The sequence below is a fragment of the Passer domesticus genome, chromosome 4, assembly GCF_036417665.1.
Source record: "Passer domesticus isolate bPasDom1 chromosome 4, bPasDom1.hap1, whole genome shotgun sequence".
NCBI lineage: Eukaryota > Metazoa > Chordata > Aves > Passeriformes > Passeridae > Passer > Passer domesticus.
In genome coordinates this window covers 72,581,938-72,598,858 of record NC_087477.1, presented here as the reverse complement: position 1 = coordinate 72,598,858, position 16,921 = coordinate 72,581,938, and the positions used below count along the sequence as shown (strand labels likewise).

Here is a 16,921-nt window from a genome sequence, read left to right as displayed (position 1 = left end):
TCTGAGTCTGATGTTTTCCCCTAAATATCCACAGGTCTAGCCTAGTACAGACATTCTCGTGTTCTTCTCAGAAGTCATTCCCATAAGACAGTATCAATTTCATGTCAGATAAAAGCACTGTAAATCTGTTCATCTTCTTTCAGTCCATGAACCTCAGTGACTACACAGCAAGTGCACTTGCATCAGAGAAATCAGCTATGCCAGAAACCAAGACCTTACATGTTTCTGCTTTTGGCTCCCATGTTTTGAGGGCTCTGATAAAGTGACAGCTTGGCTAGATGAGATTCAAAGTTGCCTCCTGTGACAGCTTCAAACTCATTTGCTGTCCCTGCTTTCCTCAGATTGTGCTTGTTTTCCAAAGAAGCTTCATTCATTTAAATTCCTGCAATAAGTAGCAGCTTGTAAATATTTAATTTCATTTAAAGGAAAAAGAATTCATTGCCTATCAGCTGCAAAAAATAATAATGAGGCATACTTGGCAAAGTCCCACCTCGGAATGACATCACCCAAGTATGAGAATGACATGCACTAATATTTGAACTTAACCCAGACAATAAAATCAGAGCAATAGAAATTTCAGAAGCTGTGTTTTGCTCACAGTACCTCCTTTATAGATTAAATCTAACACTGAATAGATTATGATTATTTTTCAATTACACTTGGATGATCAACCAAGTCATTTCAAATTCTTATTAGATGGCATGTGCAGATCACAGAACTGGAAATGGAATGTTGAGTATTTAATTTCTAATTATGATTATTTAAACTCACCTGGAAGCTTAACACAGAAGCAGTGTATTTCACAGTATGTCCCCAATCCAAAACTAAGGAAAAGTTTAAGGGATCTCTTCACAGCTTTTAATTTGGGGCATTAGGTGAAATATACCACTCCTGGGCCAGTTTCAAGTAAGATGATGTATTTTGGGGACAACTGCTTTTTAAACATCTGCTATTGCTATGCTCTAAAGCTACAGGCCCTGCCAAGAACACAAGATTTCCTTAAGCAATGCCATGTAGTCTGTCCAATTCTACACACAACATGCGACCACGTGTGAACATCTATTTTCACAGGAATGGTAACTCCCAAACTGATGTCGTGTCAGTGTCATAACTAACCATGTCTTTCAAGACATTGTTTTTCAGATCTTGTTTTTCAAATAGAATGGAGAAGGTGGTGCTATTCAAGCCCTCAGGGGTGAGAAAGGTGATTTAATACTGAGAAGGAAATGAAGGGAGAATAACAAAGGAGACACACAGAGACAAAGGAAGGAGGAAGGAGGAAAAAGACATACCAAAAAAAAAAAGCAGATGAGGAAGTAACAGAAACAATGGACAGCTGCAGAACTCGCCTAAAGGGGAGCAAAGTTTCTAACTCACTGATAGTGACTGTGACAATCAGCTTCACTTAATAAATACACATCTATTTAGTGGCTCCAAAAATAAAAAGCTGCCTATTTTGTGCAAACCATCCACATACAAAAGACTGTGGATCAAAGATTATGAACTCTTTATATTATTCCCTGGCACAGAGTCTACGCCTAAATGTGAATTTCAGTGCTCTCATCTCAATGGGCTCAACTTCTGAGCTAACCAACCCCTGTGAAACATCACACTGGGCCGAGTTCTGCTCCCTCAGGGAAACCTTGATGTACTTCACAAAGTACAGCAATGCAATAACCAGACTTGCTGGCAGTTTCTGCAAACAAGATAAAAATTACATCCTTCTGTAGCTTCACATTCCCATCTTCAGGAACAGTGTCTTCACAGTCAGGAACATTAGAGCCAAGATGTAATCCCTCACAATAGAAGGACACTGATTCAAACAGAAGTGGAGGCACTTCTTTTCATGCAGCTCCAGTGTGCATAAAGCATCTCTTGCCTCAGAAACACACACAAAGGCATCCTGAACATTCCTGTGAGCTTGCAGACTGATCAAACTAAACCGAGTCCACCCACTGATGAAGAAACTTGTCTTTCATTCAATTCTTATGTTGTAGCAGTTCATGTCAGTTTAAGAAGTGCCTTTCTACAGTTAACTAAACCACAAAAAAAAAATTATATTGATAATTTACCAGCTAACAACCCAGTTCTCATATGGATTATATACGGTTGTCTGATATCAGTCATCACCCTACCAAGGGTTTTTAAATCAAGAAATGGAACAGAGGGCACAAGGTGCTTATATAACAAATTTTTAAAATTCTCTCTTAGGATTTTCCAGGAGCAATGAGATTATTAAAAGGTTCAAAGCCTTCTAAATGAAGCCCACTTTATAAAAAGAACATCTGGTTTAAAGAAGTTGGAAGAGGAGGAAAAAAGGAAGGAAGGAAAAGAAGATCTTGTTAGTAGCCCTCAGTGCTCTGCCCAGTAGCCCTTGAGAGATGCTACAGGAAGATGAACATATGTATTTCATTATGAACTGAAAACGTGTTCACTGAGCTACATTGTACAACTTTTCAGCAAAGGTGCCTGATTCAGCCTATATGCAGGGAATGTGTTCCTTCTGCATCTTACTTCACAGAAGCTGACAGGAACCAACAACTTAATCAGGGAATCAGAAAGTGGGTTTCACAGAGCTAGAAAAATGCTATTCAGGTGACATGCAACACTTTTTTTTTTTGCTTCTCTTCTTTACAGTGTTTTAGACAGTGTTAAATAATAGTATCTGTGACCTGAGAGAAATTTAGTACATTGATAGTGGGCTGCTTGCTCAAAAAGTATGGACACTTTTGCTCTATCCATACATCCTCTTCAGCAGCACCTTGGTGGATGTCACATACAAGAGAGGAAAGAAGAAACTCTGGATTCTTTCATATTTGTTTTTCCTATTAGACTGGGAAACTACAAAAAGAAGAGGATCAGATCTCAGCTGACTCCACCAGTATTGGCCTCCCTCACCCAGTGAGAAAGAAAAGCTCAGAACCACTAATAGTAACAGCTTCCCAATTTTCTACCCCAAGCATGAATGTCAAGAGCAACCACTGTCAGTCCTCTGTAACGTGTCACTGGTGCTCAGGACACAGCTCTCAGCATAAGTGTTTTGCATAGTTTCTGTTCAGCTTGTACTTCTCACTCAAGGTAAAGAACATGTTTCAAGACTGCTCTCAAGGCAGCTGAGACCTTTCCACATACTCACCATTTTGTGGTTGGGTAACAGGCAGGGAAACACAGAAAACCACTGATTAAAAGCCAAACAAATGAGCAAATTAAGAAATGGCCTTTTACATCAAAAACTGCAACTTTGATGGAGTCCTACTGCCTATGAGGAGGCATCTGTGCTTGGGAGAAGAAAGCTCTATGCTCTAACCTCATAAAATACAACAATACTGAAGATTCCAAAGCCCTATGCACAGCAATTAAACTAGTGCAGGTTACACGAGTAAAATGAGAGAGGCCAGAAGGAATGAAGTTCACTTAGCACATGTACAGAGCAGTGTATGGCAGCCACATCTAATGTGAACCCTCCCTATTCTCAACAGGGCCCCACAAAGTGCTCAGAAAGAGCACAGAGGGATCCCTCCCAAAACCAGCTGGGAACTCACAGATAGAAGTTTAGTGATTCCAACCTGCCATGGAGTAGGATACTGGGGTTTCTTTAGTTAAGAATCATCCAGATTAGAGCCTGTAAGTACAAGCACATAGCAGATCATAACAATCTGATTTTGACTTCCTTTTCTACTGGGAAAATCACTGCAGGTTGAGGTGAGGTGGGCACAAGAGCATCAGTCCATCTGTGACAGTCCCATGTGCTCTAGCATCACCAGCCAGCTCTGTTGGAATCTTCAGGCATTTGCTACAACAAATCTCCCCAGAATTCACCTCATGAGCTCTATACCAGGCTGATTGTTAGAGCACTGCATATGTGCATGACATCCATTTGGATCCCCATTCACTGGTGGTGGGAATTGAAGTAAAGATCTCTGCACCAAGAAAGCAACCCACTAATCCACCTGTTCCTGGCCCATGCTGCTTTTGTTTGGTTTATCTCTGGTTTTATATGTCATCCACGGAGCCCTTCAAAAACCATGCATAAACTAGAGCTGCCCATACTAAAGGGGCTCACGAGTTCCCTCAGGGTTACACTCTTATCTCTGCCTGTGTTAACACTGGTGCCTCCTTAGGCTGAACACCCAAAACAATTGCTGCGAGCATAAAACAAGAGCTGAGAAAAGTGTATTCTGCTCTCCATAAATGGCAAGATTTAATGAGTGCTGCTGCAGATTCAGATGTGTTAGACTTCACAAACAGTTCCAATCCTCTGAAAAGACCAAGTTACAAGGTATCTGTCTGCTAGGAAACACAGGAAAAATACCTTATTGTACCCCTTGAGGATTTTATGGCAACCTACTACCACTGATACAATTGTGTTTTCAATGAAGAAACAACAATTTCTTCAGAATCAGTCACATTTACCACTGTGAAACAGTGCTGAAAGCTCAAAGAGTGATTCCAACATACTCCTCTCAGCCTCCAGCTCCATTCCCTTGGGCATCTGTCTTGCAGTGACAATTGTTGGTGGAGGGAAGCATTGGAATGCATTAATCATAAACAGGCTCTTCTTCACCACCTGAGAAAAGCAACTTTTCTCCACCATAGCTCATTTAGAGAGGCCAGGCTGAACACTGGTAAAATTTACAGGTGGAACAGCTCGATTCTCAATCATCATCATTATTTATTGGTATTACACAGCACCTAAATGTTACCGAGAGCAGAACCCCAGTACATATCTTGCTCATACACATGCAGGGGGAAGATTGCTCTTTCCCTGGGCACTTTCAGTCCAGGGACCAGACCAGAGACAGTTACTGTGATTAAAAAAAAAAAAAAGTGTTTTCACTAAACACAAGAGTGTAGCTTTCCATCTGCTAAAACTTAACACACTGGCCAGTGAACATGGGCCTGCTGCTCCACAGGAGTAAGGACACATCACAGGGGTTGGTGCTCCCAAATATGATGCTGCAACACTCCTGCAGTTTTACCGTACCTCCAGTAACAAAGAAACAAAGTTCATAAAGTGAATGGGGGGGGGGGGGGGGGGGAAACATTAAATACATCTACTTCATCTAGAACAAATTTTTAATAGTTACTGCACAGAAACCACAAAAAACAGCTTTTTCTTTTGTTAATGAACAAAGTATTTTTATGACTTCCCTTAAAAAAAACCCCAACTATTTACTGTTCTGTGATTTTCTTTTTAGGAAAACAGATAATTATGACAATGATTAGAACGATGCCTGAAATTAACAATAATCTCTGTGTGCAAGTACATTTCTAAAAATGTGTCTGTCAGATACACAATAGGCACTATTATATCTAGGTACTGTCCTATCCAGATGGTGCAATTAAAGAGCTAGCAAAAGTGAACTACAAAAGAAAACTTAAAAGGTAAAAAAAATGTTATTCAGAGAAATAATTATTAGTCTACAAGAGCAGAAAAAGTATGAACATTGAGAAAGAAACATAGTTGTTTGATTAAACTGCTAAACAAAGGCAGAAAACTCATATTAAATACAGGTTAAGTTTCACTGATACTGTTTTTAGTCACATAATCTTAAGACTGTTCAATGATCTTGAAGTGACTGAGTGTATGCATTTAAATTAAACTGGACTACACTTTAAAAGGAGCCCTGATCAAAACAAGCACCAGAACAAGCAGAAAAGTTTGCATGACTTGTGAGAGTCTTTTCTTCTCTAATTCCTGGGCTGTACTGTCAAAGGAACAAAGAAATCACAGATGTGATTTTCCATAATTATGCCTTTTTTAGGTGTTATGGTGATAACCATTACTTTAATATCAAATTGCAAAGCTAATTTTTTAGGCAAAAGCCATCCTAAGAGATGGAGAAGTACTATTATTCTCACTTTGCAGGTAGGAAACTGCAAAATCACATATATAAGGCAAGTGATATTTCAGAAGATACTGGTGAGGTAACTGGCAAAAGTTCTTTGGCACTACTGTTCAGCTTCAATTTAATCCAACAGCTGCTGGAACCACAGTCTCTGTCTCTGGCCAAGCCTTAAATTTCCCCCAGGCATCAACTGCACCTCAATTCTTGCTTAGAGCTCACAGAAGTGGTGAGGGGGCTGCACAGGGCGTCACCAGCTCTGCCAAGGGCTCTCAGTCCTGCAAGGCAGCAGCACCTCAGCATCTCCTGCAAGCTGCAGCACTCAGCATCTCCTCTTTCCACAACAGCCTCACCCAGGGCTGATGACACCAGTAGGATTCTCAAGCCCAGCACTTCTCTACTCATCACACTAAAGTCAGCAAGCCCAGCAGATGTACCCAGCTTTCTCAAGCACATCTGTTAACATTGTCAGGGATCGACCCAGAGACCATCCCCGTCTCCTTCCCTCTGCAGCAGTCCAAGCTCAGACTTAATGGCTGAATCCTGGAATCACTGAATGGTTTGGTGTGGAAGGGACCATAAAGTTCATCTATTTCCAATCCCCCTGTCACAGGCAGGAAACCTTTCACTAGACCAGGTATCTCAAAGCCCCATGCAGCCAGGCCTTGGACAGCTCCAGGGATGGGGCACCCACAGCTTCTCCAGGCAACTTTTTCCAGTATCTCACCACCCTTGCAGTGGAAAATTTTCTCCTTCCTAAAGAAGTAAAGCACAGCAAAGGATCCCATACATTATTTCTTTGGAAGTGCCTTTGTCATTGGTGATTTGTTAGAGTTTTAAATTGTTATTACTGGGACAAGGAGTTGGGGATGGGAATGTTTGGTAGGGAATGTTTGGTAAGTAATGTGAGACTTGGAAAATAAAAATTCTGAAGATGTTTCAGGTTATCAGGTTTCATTCTGAGCTACAGCAAGAAGTCATATACTGCAGAATGGTTTCAAGCTATACTTTCTGCTTTTGCATAAATGAAGCTGTGTTTTCAGAACAACAGAAGGATCCCACTTGATTGTACTGCCGATTCTCTCTCCTTTATGAGAACAACCTTTGGTCTTAACTGACACAATCATAAAATATTGTATTTGGACAGGCAAAGGACTTGGCAAAAAAGCTTCTGTAATCTGAGCAGTTTCATGTTTTAAATTCATAAGGTGGCCCATACCTCACAGAGCTTCCCATTTTAGCAGAACAATTACTATTTTTATGAAAAGCTCATAATTTCCCCCTTCCATTCTTTAAAAAAAGGACCTTCTACTCTATTGAATTTTAATAAAGTCAAAAGGGATGCCCTCAATTCTTTCTCCAAAGATGTATATCAGTAGATTTCTAAGACCATCAGCTTGGGATGAATGCATTATGTTCCCACAGGGATATGTGAACTACTATCCCAGCCTTATCCCTTATGGTTGCTTTGTTTATCATGCACGTGTAATACACCAGCAGTATCAGAGGGAGGATTTCAATCTGGTCTCTCTAGAGCATACACTGCCAAATTTCCCTCTTAGATTTAAACTGAGCTTGTCCCAGCACCAGCACAGTACTTTTGCTATAACAGCTTGTTCCTAAGCAAGCCAGGTAATGCCAGCCAAACCAGCAAACCAGGTATGGTTGCAGGTTCATGGAGGAGGACTTTGAAGCATGTCTGAAATACACATTTACTAATTAAAGTTTATATCAACTTTAAGTGTCTACTTAGGGGATGAGAAGAGATGCTATCTTCCTTCTCTTTAGCAACTGGAATTTGCTGAAATGTGGATAGAGGTCAGCAGGCAGCAATATGACTTACAGCCAGATGTAAGGCTGGTAGAGAGGGAAAACAGAGGCTGGTAGAAGCAAATAGATGAAGTAAGCCAGAAACTTTATACCAATAAAAAAAAGAAGAAGGAAAAAGAAATTTTAAACTCCTGAGTTACTTCAATCAGATTAAAATCATTCTGCTTTCCATTGGGATTCTGCTGTTCCATTCAAATATGATTATTGGGTTTGGTTTCTGTTTGTTTTTATAATCACACTATCATCTCAAGGAATTTTAAGAAAAATCCTCCCTATGGGAAATCTACTTTTCACTTTGCAATATATCTGCCATTTATCAAAGGTCTGAGCTGTCAGGATTTTTGACCTCATGCTCCCTTTAGTTTCATAAAATGTAGTCTGACTACTCTGCAGAAACACCATCCAAACCTTACTACAAATGGACTTTAGTCCATGTTTGCATAGATAACTCCATTTACCATTACAGTACTGCTACAGTAATGTTGAACTCGATGCTTTTTATAGTTTTCCTCACAACTGATTGCAACTGAACAAAACAGAAAACTAATTAAATGCAATATCTGCCAGAAGAATACATGTAGCGATCACTAGCCTCTGCATATCATAATGGTGAAACTGTATCAAAAAGAGTAAGTTTCTAAATTAAACAAAGTATCTGTATATCAAATATAAACAAGTACGTGTCAGCTAAGGGTTTTGTGTGTAGCAATATCTGTAGACATGCAATAAATCTTTCTTTTTGGTAAGTCACTGTTGTTTAGGACTCAAAAAAATGTATGTGCATATTTATTTTATTTTCCATAACAAACATGTTTATGGAGGATCATGACATCAAGTTACTGGACAAATAAGTGCCTGCATGGACTTAATATTTTGACAACAAACAAAAAAATTACATACTGGCACCATGAAACTGCAGACTTGGAAGTAGCTGGCCAAAGTTCTGCTCACACTACTTTAGCAGTCTGCACACAGCATGAACAGCAGCCCCTGAATCAAAATCAATTGTGAATACGAGTCTCATTCTCCCCCTATTTCTGCTTTGGCTTTGATTTTTCTTTTTTTTTTTTCTTTTTTTTTTTTTTTAAATTGGCTAGTATGAATGCAGAATGGGAATTCTGCATTCAGAAGGAGGGTCAAAAAATATAGTTTTGCAAACAAAGTTGCTTATTAAGCATCAAAAAAAAAGCTCCTGGGTCTAAAGTCTCTTCAAAGTAAAAGCAGGATTTTTCAAGGCTGTCATGAATTGACTATTTTTCCCCCAAATCAGAAAGGCTTGCATATTTTTAGTAAATCTGGGCACATGCATATTTAACTTAACACATCAAGGGCTATTCTTTTAGCATGCTACCTGTATATAGTCCAATTTTTAGTGTTATTTACCAGCTTCACGGGTGGCAATTACTTGCCCTTCCCACTGTAAATGGTGTGTTGCACCACCCACCTGCCATGTCTTCAGTTTATGATATTTTAAGACTGGCAGGAAAATTAGTTCCACTTGCATGAGCCTTTGTTTGAAAGCAAGACCACACAACAGCTTTCTGTGGGCAGAGGGGACAGAGAGCAGAAATACTAATTGCAGGAATTCACTAACCAGATACATTCTTGCTGTGACAAGCACAGGCTTTGCAAGACCTACATCACCAGTGATGGTTTTGACTATACATCCCACTGCAAAGAAAGGTTGGGGACATGCTTCTTGTTCATTTGTAAATAATTATTAGACTACAAAATAAAGTAATGAGGACACAAAGCTGGAAGCAATTTGCCTATCTCCCGGTACAGCTCTCTCCTGACAAAGCAAGGAATTGTACCCTGATCTTCCCAGTGATCCAAGCCAAATTTACAATCCATGCAACCACATCCTCTGCTTTGCCATCAAAGCCACCCTTTCTCTAACTCACCAAACTAACAGGATTACAAGAGGATAGTAAGTAAACATCAGACTTCTACAGTACAGAAAAGAGGGAAGAGAGAGGATCAATTTAATTTATAGCGTCCCTAGTTTCTCTCAAGACATCTCATGCAACCAAAAATCTCACAGTCCTACTACTGCAGCACAGGATGATTTACACAATACAAATAATTTTTTTTAACTCCATGTGCACATCAACCTAACCTCTGCCCCTGTCACATTTATGTATTTGCCCTTGATCCACACACAAGTACTCCGTGGCAGCACTTTCAATGAACTGTTCGTGCAGGTGAACATCCCTGAGGGATGCAGCTGCCCCCTCTGCTTTTCTAGCTATTTATCTCTTCATCATGGAGCTCAAAGGAATAATCCTATTGCATATTTCTTCTTCATTTATTTTACTAGGTGAGGTGTTTAAGAGGATGTGTGGTCATCTGGAGCTCATCACTGTCAAATTTTCAGCCACAGCTGTAAAGGGTAAAGAAACTAGTTTAGCTCCTTGGTTTACAAAGTGCTGAGTACCTCCAATGAGGTGCCAAGTGTGTGTGGTGACACTTTCAGATTGCTGAGTGCCTCCTGAGGTTCGCAGGGCCCGATCCAAAACCCCACTGCAGGAATGACAGCCCTTCCCTTAGCTGCAATGTGCCTGCGACAGAACAGAGCTTCAAGACTCAAGCCTGTGCTTCCAAGACAAGGAAAAACTTGCCACAGATTTAAGAACACAGAATAAGGTGGCAAGTTTGAGAACCATTGGATCATAGCATTCCTACCTCCAAACAACTCAGAGTAATATAAATACATACATACATATCTACTTAAAGAAATAGACTTTCAAGACTACTTTAAACATGTTTGGGATCAGGTGCTTATTTTCAATTCTTTCAATATAACATACAGATATGCAGCAAAATTCTCTCCAATTCTCTGGAGGCCATCCTGTTTCCTGTGAGCTTAATGTATTTCTTCCTCTCCTTTAAAAAAAATTCTATGAACTATCTTTACAAATCATTTTTCTCTGGAAGCCTTTGTTAAAATCAGCTCTTCTTTGGGAAGCATGCAATAAAACAAAGCTAACTAACAAAAAAAGAAGCTGAAAAAAATGCTGACAGTCATATTGTAAAACATCCAGTGCAAAGACCGGCTGCTTTCATTTGGGTTAAGGCAGCAAAGTCTTTCATTAACAGGTCACTTGTTCAAATACTGTCTTGCTTGACAGTAATCAGCTGATGGCAGGCAGAGTGAGCATCATACTTTGTAAGGAACTTGCAAAAGTATTTTTTATTGAATGTATAATAACATACAGAACATCTGAAGGCATTCATGATGAGCGTGTCCTTCTGCAATACTGAATTAGTAGATAGCAACCAACCAAAGAAAAAAAACAGCTAAGTTGCAGCAAAGACTGTAACCACTTTCATTTCTTCTGACAGTTGCCATTTATCTTTGCTTTTGAAGAGACTATGTGGTAGTATTCTAGTAAGGGAGCTGTAGCCTACTGTGAAAAAATAATAACATTTTAGCAATACAAGCCCTCACTGCAGCATCTGTTATTAAATCTTTGCAGAGAGGCGAGGCGAGACTGCTAGTCATAACTGTGGATTAGCAAGGTTCTACTATTTTCATTTTAGAGAGCAGAATGCTTTGCATGAAAGCTGTTACTTGCCTTCTATGTCAAAAAATGAACTTATGCCAACTTTTTAATACTGAATTCTTCAAGGAAGCTGTCCTAACTGCCTGCAAGCACTGTCCACAAAAAACGGCAGCCGTCTAATAGCAGAGAAATGGAGGAAGGACAGAATCAGAACAGCTGATGCTGCTGATTTGCAACACTTTCTTTTCAAGAAAATGACCATCATCTTACAATTCCTTCCTTGAGCAAATCAAAAACTGCCTTTGAAAGTGTCAAGCTTTATGCTGACTTCAACTCTGACACCCGATTATACAAGAGCATTAACATAAGCGCTCAGCATGCTCCAGGGAATCACTGCATCCTCATCAGTGGAGCCTTAGCAGCTCCACATCCTGGCTGGCTCCCTAGCAAAACAGGCAAAAACCCAGGACTTCAGGTCCTAGAGAAAGGATGATAATTCACATACTTATGGGAAGTATAACACACACACTCTGAACTAAGCCAAGTTTAAGTAAACTTTATACTAAATTCACAAAGTTCAAGCAGAGTCAGAGCTTCGCTGAATGTAGTTAAAATGCCCAGGAGTTTTCCAGAAACACAAAAATCCTCCAGGAGAAAGTTCATCTTAAGCCTTCTTAACAACATTTTCCAGACTATAAAGTTGCACAGACAGTGCAAGGTGCTATGTAATATTTACCCATGACGCCCACTGTTATGATACAATGTTTCAGTGAAGAACAAATTAGAAGCAGCAAAACCCTGAAACCACCGGTGTGAATACACAACCATTAATGCATTAATACATAAAGAAATGAAGACTAGCTGAAACTGAAAATTAGTTTTAAAAATATTAGTGGCACCCACCGTAAGAGCTGCTGTCTAAACCAGATTAACAATAAAGGCAAGACACATTGCTTTAACTGTGAAAAGTTGTGATACTCTAATGCAGTATCACTGGTCCCAGCGCAAGGTTTTTATGCACCGATGTGGCTGTAAGAGCCCCCTCGGAGAGCTGCTGCTGTTCCGGACCTTTGCGGGACATCCCTGCGCACCTGCGGCGCCCGGCGGGGCCGTCCCGCTCTCTCACTCCTGCTGCTCACATCACCTCAAGCCCAGAGCTACGTTTTATTTCATTTTCGGTTTGTTTCGGGTTTTTCTTTCCCCGGCGCTTGAGAAGGCAGAGCGCGGCGCGGGGGAGATTACACGGGGATGACTGAGTCGCGGTGAATCGATTAAGCCTCGACAATTTAATCTGGGACTTCATGCGGGGCTGGAGGAGATAATCCCCGCACCGCCGTTCGTCCGTGCCTCTCCTTTACCCGGATACCCTGGCACAGAGCCGGGGGCAGCCGACCGCACACGGGGACACCGCCTCGCCGGTCCGGAGCTAAGCCGCCCTCCTCCTCCTCCTCCTCCTCCTCCTCCTCCTCCTGCTCCTCCTCGCAGCGCGGCGCACACCGCGCACCCGGCGCTCCTGCAAGATGCGCGCTCGCAAACTTTCCAAACTTCTGGGGAAGTGGCGAGGGGTACGCGGGGTCGGCCCGACCGCGGCGGCGCTTCGCCTCCCGGCGGCACCTCACCGTCCGCAGCACCCCGAGCGCTGCCCGCGGGGACTCCCCGCCCCGGGCCGGCCAGCGGGACGCGGGAGCAGCGCGCTCCGGCCGCACCGAGGCCGGCGGAGCGCAGGTCGCTCCCCGCAAGTTGGAAGAGCAAAGCAACGGCAAGGGTAGGGACCCCAAAGCCCGCCCGCACTGCCCCTCGTACTCACGCTGCTGTTCTCGCCCGTCCAGTGCACCATCGCCTGGTTGTGAGACGCGTCCCCTTTCAGCACGAAGGAGGTGCTGATGAGGGAGACCTGCTCCCGGCCGGCCGCCAAGGATGCTCTCCTGGAGCGGCTGCTCCCCGCCGCCGCCCCGCCGCCGCTCCGCGGCTCGGGCGGGCTGCGCGCCCCGCGGGTCAGGGCTACGGGGCGCGGGCGGCCGCAGGGCTCCGCGCAGCGCGGCGCGGCCGCGGCGCCCAGCAGCGCCGGCAGCAGCAGCAGCAGCAGCGGCAGCAGCGGCGGCGGCGGCAGCCGGGCAGCCCCGCGCGGAGCGGCGGCGGCGGACACGCGTGGCCCGCCGTGCGCCATGGTGGCTCTCCGGCGTGGTAGTGACAGGCGGGGAGGTGGCGGGGAGGGAGGGAGACACCGCGGCGGAGGGCGGGGGCGGGGGAGGGCTGTAACCGGAGCGGGGCTCAGCGGCAGCGCCGTGCGCGGGGCTGCGCGCCCAGCCGGGGCGGCGCCGCCATCTGCTGGCCCGCGCCGAAACGCCGGGCGGGCTCCGGCGCTCACGGACACGGCACTCGCGCCCCGCGGGAGCCGCGGCGGGGACCGGTCTCTCGGCGGCGGCGGAGCCCCGCCGCTTGTGAACTTTCCCGCAAAGCTCCAGGGAGAGCCTTTCCGAGAGCGCCGCAGCAACATTCACGCAGACGCTCGGCGCGGGTGCGGGGGGCGAGCACCCACCGCTGCCTCTTTGGACACGAGGGATGGATGGCCTTGGTTTGGCCGTCCACCTCTGGAGGCTGCAGTGAAATGGTCAGAAGGGGTCTGTGGTCAGAAGCTGAGAGCTGAGGAGCAAATGAAGCCAGTGCAAAAATACAATTCCTGTCATTAAGACAAGCGCTTCCATGGGGAAAAGGATCCTGTCCATTCCTCTGCCCCTCAGCTCCTAGGAGACACCAGGCTTGTCACCTGCACTGTCCAGAGCCAACTGCTAATCTGTTGCTGCCCACTGTGGGGACATGTGCCTTGTAATTTGGGATTGCACCATGGCAGCCCCAAGAAATGCTCTCCATGGGCACAGCCAGGAGGGACTATGACCAGACCTGTGCAGGGTGGCATCACTCAGCTGACAGGTGAAGTGGTGGAAGAAGATTCAGCCACCACAGTTTGGGTGCTCTTGTTGCTTCACTGCAGTGTGCTGTGAATAAACTGGAACTCATGAAGCAGTTTGCCTCACATGCTGTGAAGAGGGCACCAGGTAGAAACCCAGAATAACTGAGGTTGGCAGGGACCTCTGGAAAAGTCCTGCTGCAACCTGCTGCTCAGTTGAGGGCCAACTCTGAAGCCCAATCTAATTTCACGGTAAGATAAGGATACTCAGGCCTAAATGTAAGAAAACAAGTTTGAAAGACCATTGACAAAAGTAATGACTCCAGGTACAGGCACCCAACAAAGGAGATCTGGGCTGGTTAAACCCAAGGTGAGTAAAGTTAATAAACCAGCTTTAGCTGTAATCTGCCTTTACCCTAATGGCCTAGAAAATTAGGATTACAAAGGCTTTTCTAGGAAGATTAATAGAAAAAATAGTATCCACTGGTTTAACTGTACCATTTACAGGACTGTGATGACTACCACAGTGACCTAAAGTGACCTGGTTATACCAAATTAATGTAAAAACTACTTTCAGCAAGCTATATGACTATGTATTAGCTGCACACCTTCAGTGCTAGGAAACCTATGGTAACCTGCCCTATTATATCTGTAATAGCTCAAACCAGAAGGCAGTTTCAAATTCAGGATGACTTCCCATTTCAAAAGAAATGCAGAATAAAAATTAAAATACTATTTCTTAAAAATCACATGTGCTTTTTCTGCAGCTCCCAATAAAATCCTCTTTCAGAGTTCCAAGCACAGCCCCACAATCTCAAAACAATCTCTATGTAGCCTTCCCCCTTGTTCCTCTAGCACAGTATCTGAACCAAAAGAAGATATTGCCCCTTATCTAGGAGTCTCCAGGTGCCAGTTATGGAGATTCTGTTCAAACACCCTGTCACCAGGAGCCCAGGCAGTGACAGAAACTCAGGTAGGAAGCACCACATGACCCAGGTCACCAGTAGCTGCCTCTGGGACTCCTGAAAGGGCCATGGATTAAATTAATTTCTCAAGCAGACGTGTAAAGAGAAAGTTAATTTTTGGTCTCAGATCTTGATTCTGGAGACAATATCAAAAGCTCAGAAGGTCTAGGAGAAACTATAGGGAGCTAAGGAAGGTGAAACAGGAGTGTGAGACAAGACTGACTTTGCATCCATTTAGTTTTCTCACAGTATCTCATCCCTCTGAAACACTACCCTTGTAAAGCAAAAACCACCTGGGTTTAAGTGAGCAGAAATTTAATTTTCCAGACAAAACCCTCTGGACTGTTGTAAACTGGTCTCAACGACAGCAGTGGACCAACACTTATTTGAATCACTGCTGTTTGGGCACGTTCTTTAGGGACACAGAAGTTGGGCAGTGATTCAACAGCTCACAGAAGACACACCAGCAGAAAGTGATTCCTGTTGGAATAACAGCTCCATACTGAGTGAGTCACCTTCCATCTTTTGCACCTCTGCACAAAGAGGAACAAGAGAAAAAATGCAATGCAGAATTATTAAGAAAACATTGACCAACCACAACTGTATCAACCAACATGAAGGGGTAATTTCCCCATTATTAGGAATACAATAATTTTGATTCTTATATCATGGCCTGTCTCCTGTGTAACTGTGGATATTACCCATAGTTTGTAGAATAACTTAAAAGTATCCAGAAAAGCTGGAAGGGCCCAAGTCCCTACATGTTAAAACTGGCATGCAAAACCTAATACTTCATCTGAATAAATGTGGCTGGACTTTGTCATACTCTTCCATTTTGCATTCATCCCTGTGTTTGACAGGTTGGGCTCCCAGGAGCAGCAGCAAAGAGATGGTAACATCCAATTCCTAAAAGTCAAGCTCTCTGTATCTGTCAGTTACTGACACTTCCCATAATGAGACTTAAAAAGGAAAAGAAAACCAAGCAGTTGTTGCAGAATTAATGAAGCCTGGTTTCCTCCAGCCTTGCACCTTATGGTCCACTGCAAGGTCTGCTCGAGTCTTTCCCCACTGTCAGAATATCTTTTCCATGATTTTCACAGGAACCTAGCAAACCCACTAATAAAGTTCTCCTTGTCTGCCCAAACACAAAACTTGCCATTTATTTTTGTGATCACCCCCATTTTGCCAATTTAATTGAAATTGTCTTAAGGGCTCAGAAGACTCTCACCAAGGTGGATGGACAAATCCACAGCCCAATGAATCACTCACTGACAAGGACTAATCAAGTCTTTTATTCTTAGGCAAGTTAATTAAATATTTTACCTAAAGAATGCTAAAGCTGAGAGAAATGGATGTAATTCTTATGTATGAATTGTGAAACTTGAATACATGGGGATGAATCATTCAACCTACAACTATACTTGTCACTAATTGAATTTCTTAGTATCAGGCTTTTAAGAGGTCAAGGATTTAATGGAACCAAAAGTAACTTCTCCATTTTCCTTTCTTTAGAGATTATCATAACCAAGACAGATGTGTGGGCAACACTATGAAAATCTTTGCTCCATCTCTTGTCTCTGCCACTTAGTGAAAGACTTTTGCCTGGCTTCTTCAATGGCTGTTGAAGCTGGGTTTATATCAACCAGATTAATACATACTTACTGAATACTGAAATTTAATAAATACTTCATATTTAATATATCAATAATTCACAATAATAAAATGTATCTCTAGATGAGGGATGGTGTAGAAACAATACCTATATGGCATTATTTCACTGTGGTGCACACTTAATGACAGTAGAGCTTCAAAATAAGAGTATAGAGCAGATTGAATAAAAATACTAAGGTTTGCAAAACTGGAAAG

The 16,921-nt window shown here is 43.1% G+C and overlaps 1 protein-coding gene across 6 annotated transcripts in view; it reads right to left on the bottom strand.

Moving 5' to 3' along the window:
- SORCS2 (sortilin related VPS10 domain containing receptor 2) overlaps window positions 1–13,694 on the bottom strand; it is a 533,074-nt gene extending 519,380 nt beyond the window's left edge. For all 6 annotated transcript variants that reach the window (XM_064418746.1, XM_064418748.1, XM_064418747.1 and 3 more), the window contains exon 1: window positions 12,990–13,694. In XM_064418746.1, the coding sequence (XP_064274816.1) occupies window positions 12,990–13,679 (690 nt within the window). In that variant the 5' untranslated portion in view covers window positions 13,680–13,694. The remainder of the gene's footprint in view (window positions 1–12,989) is intronic.
- Between the last annotated feature and the right edge of the window lie 3,227 nt (window positions 13,695–16,921).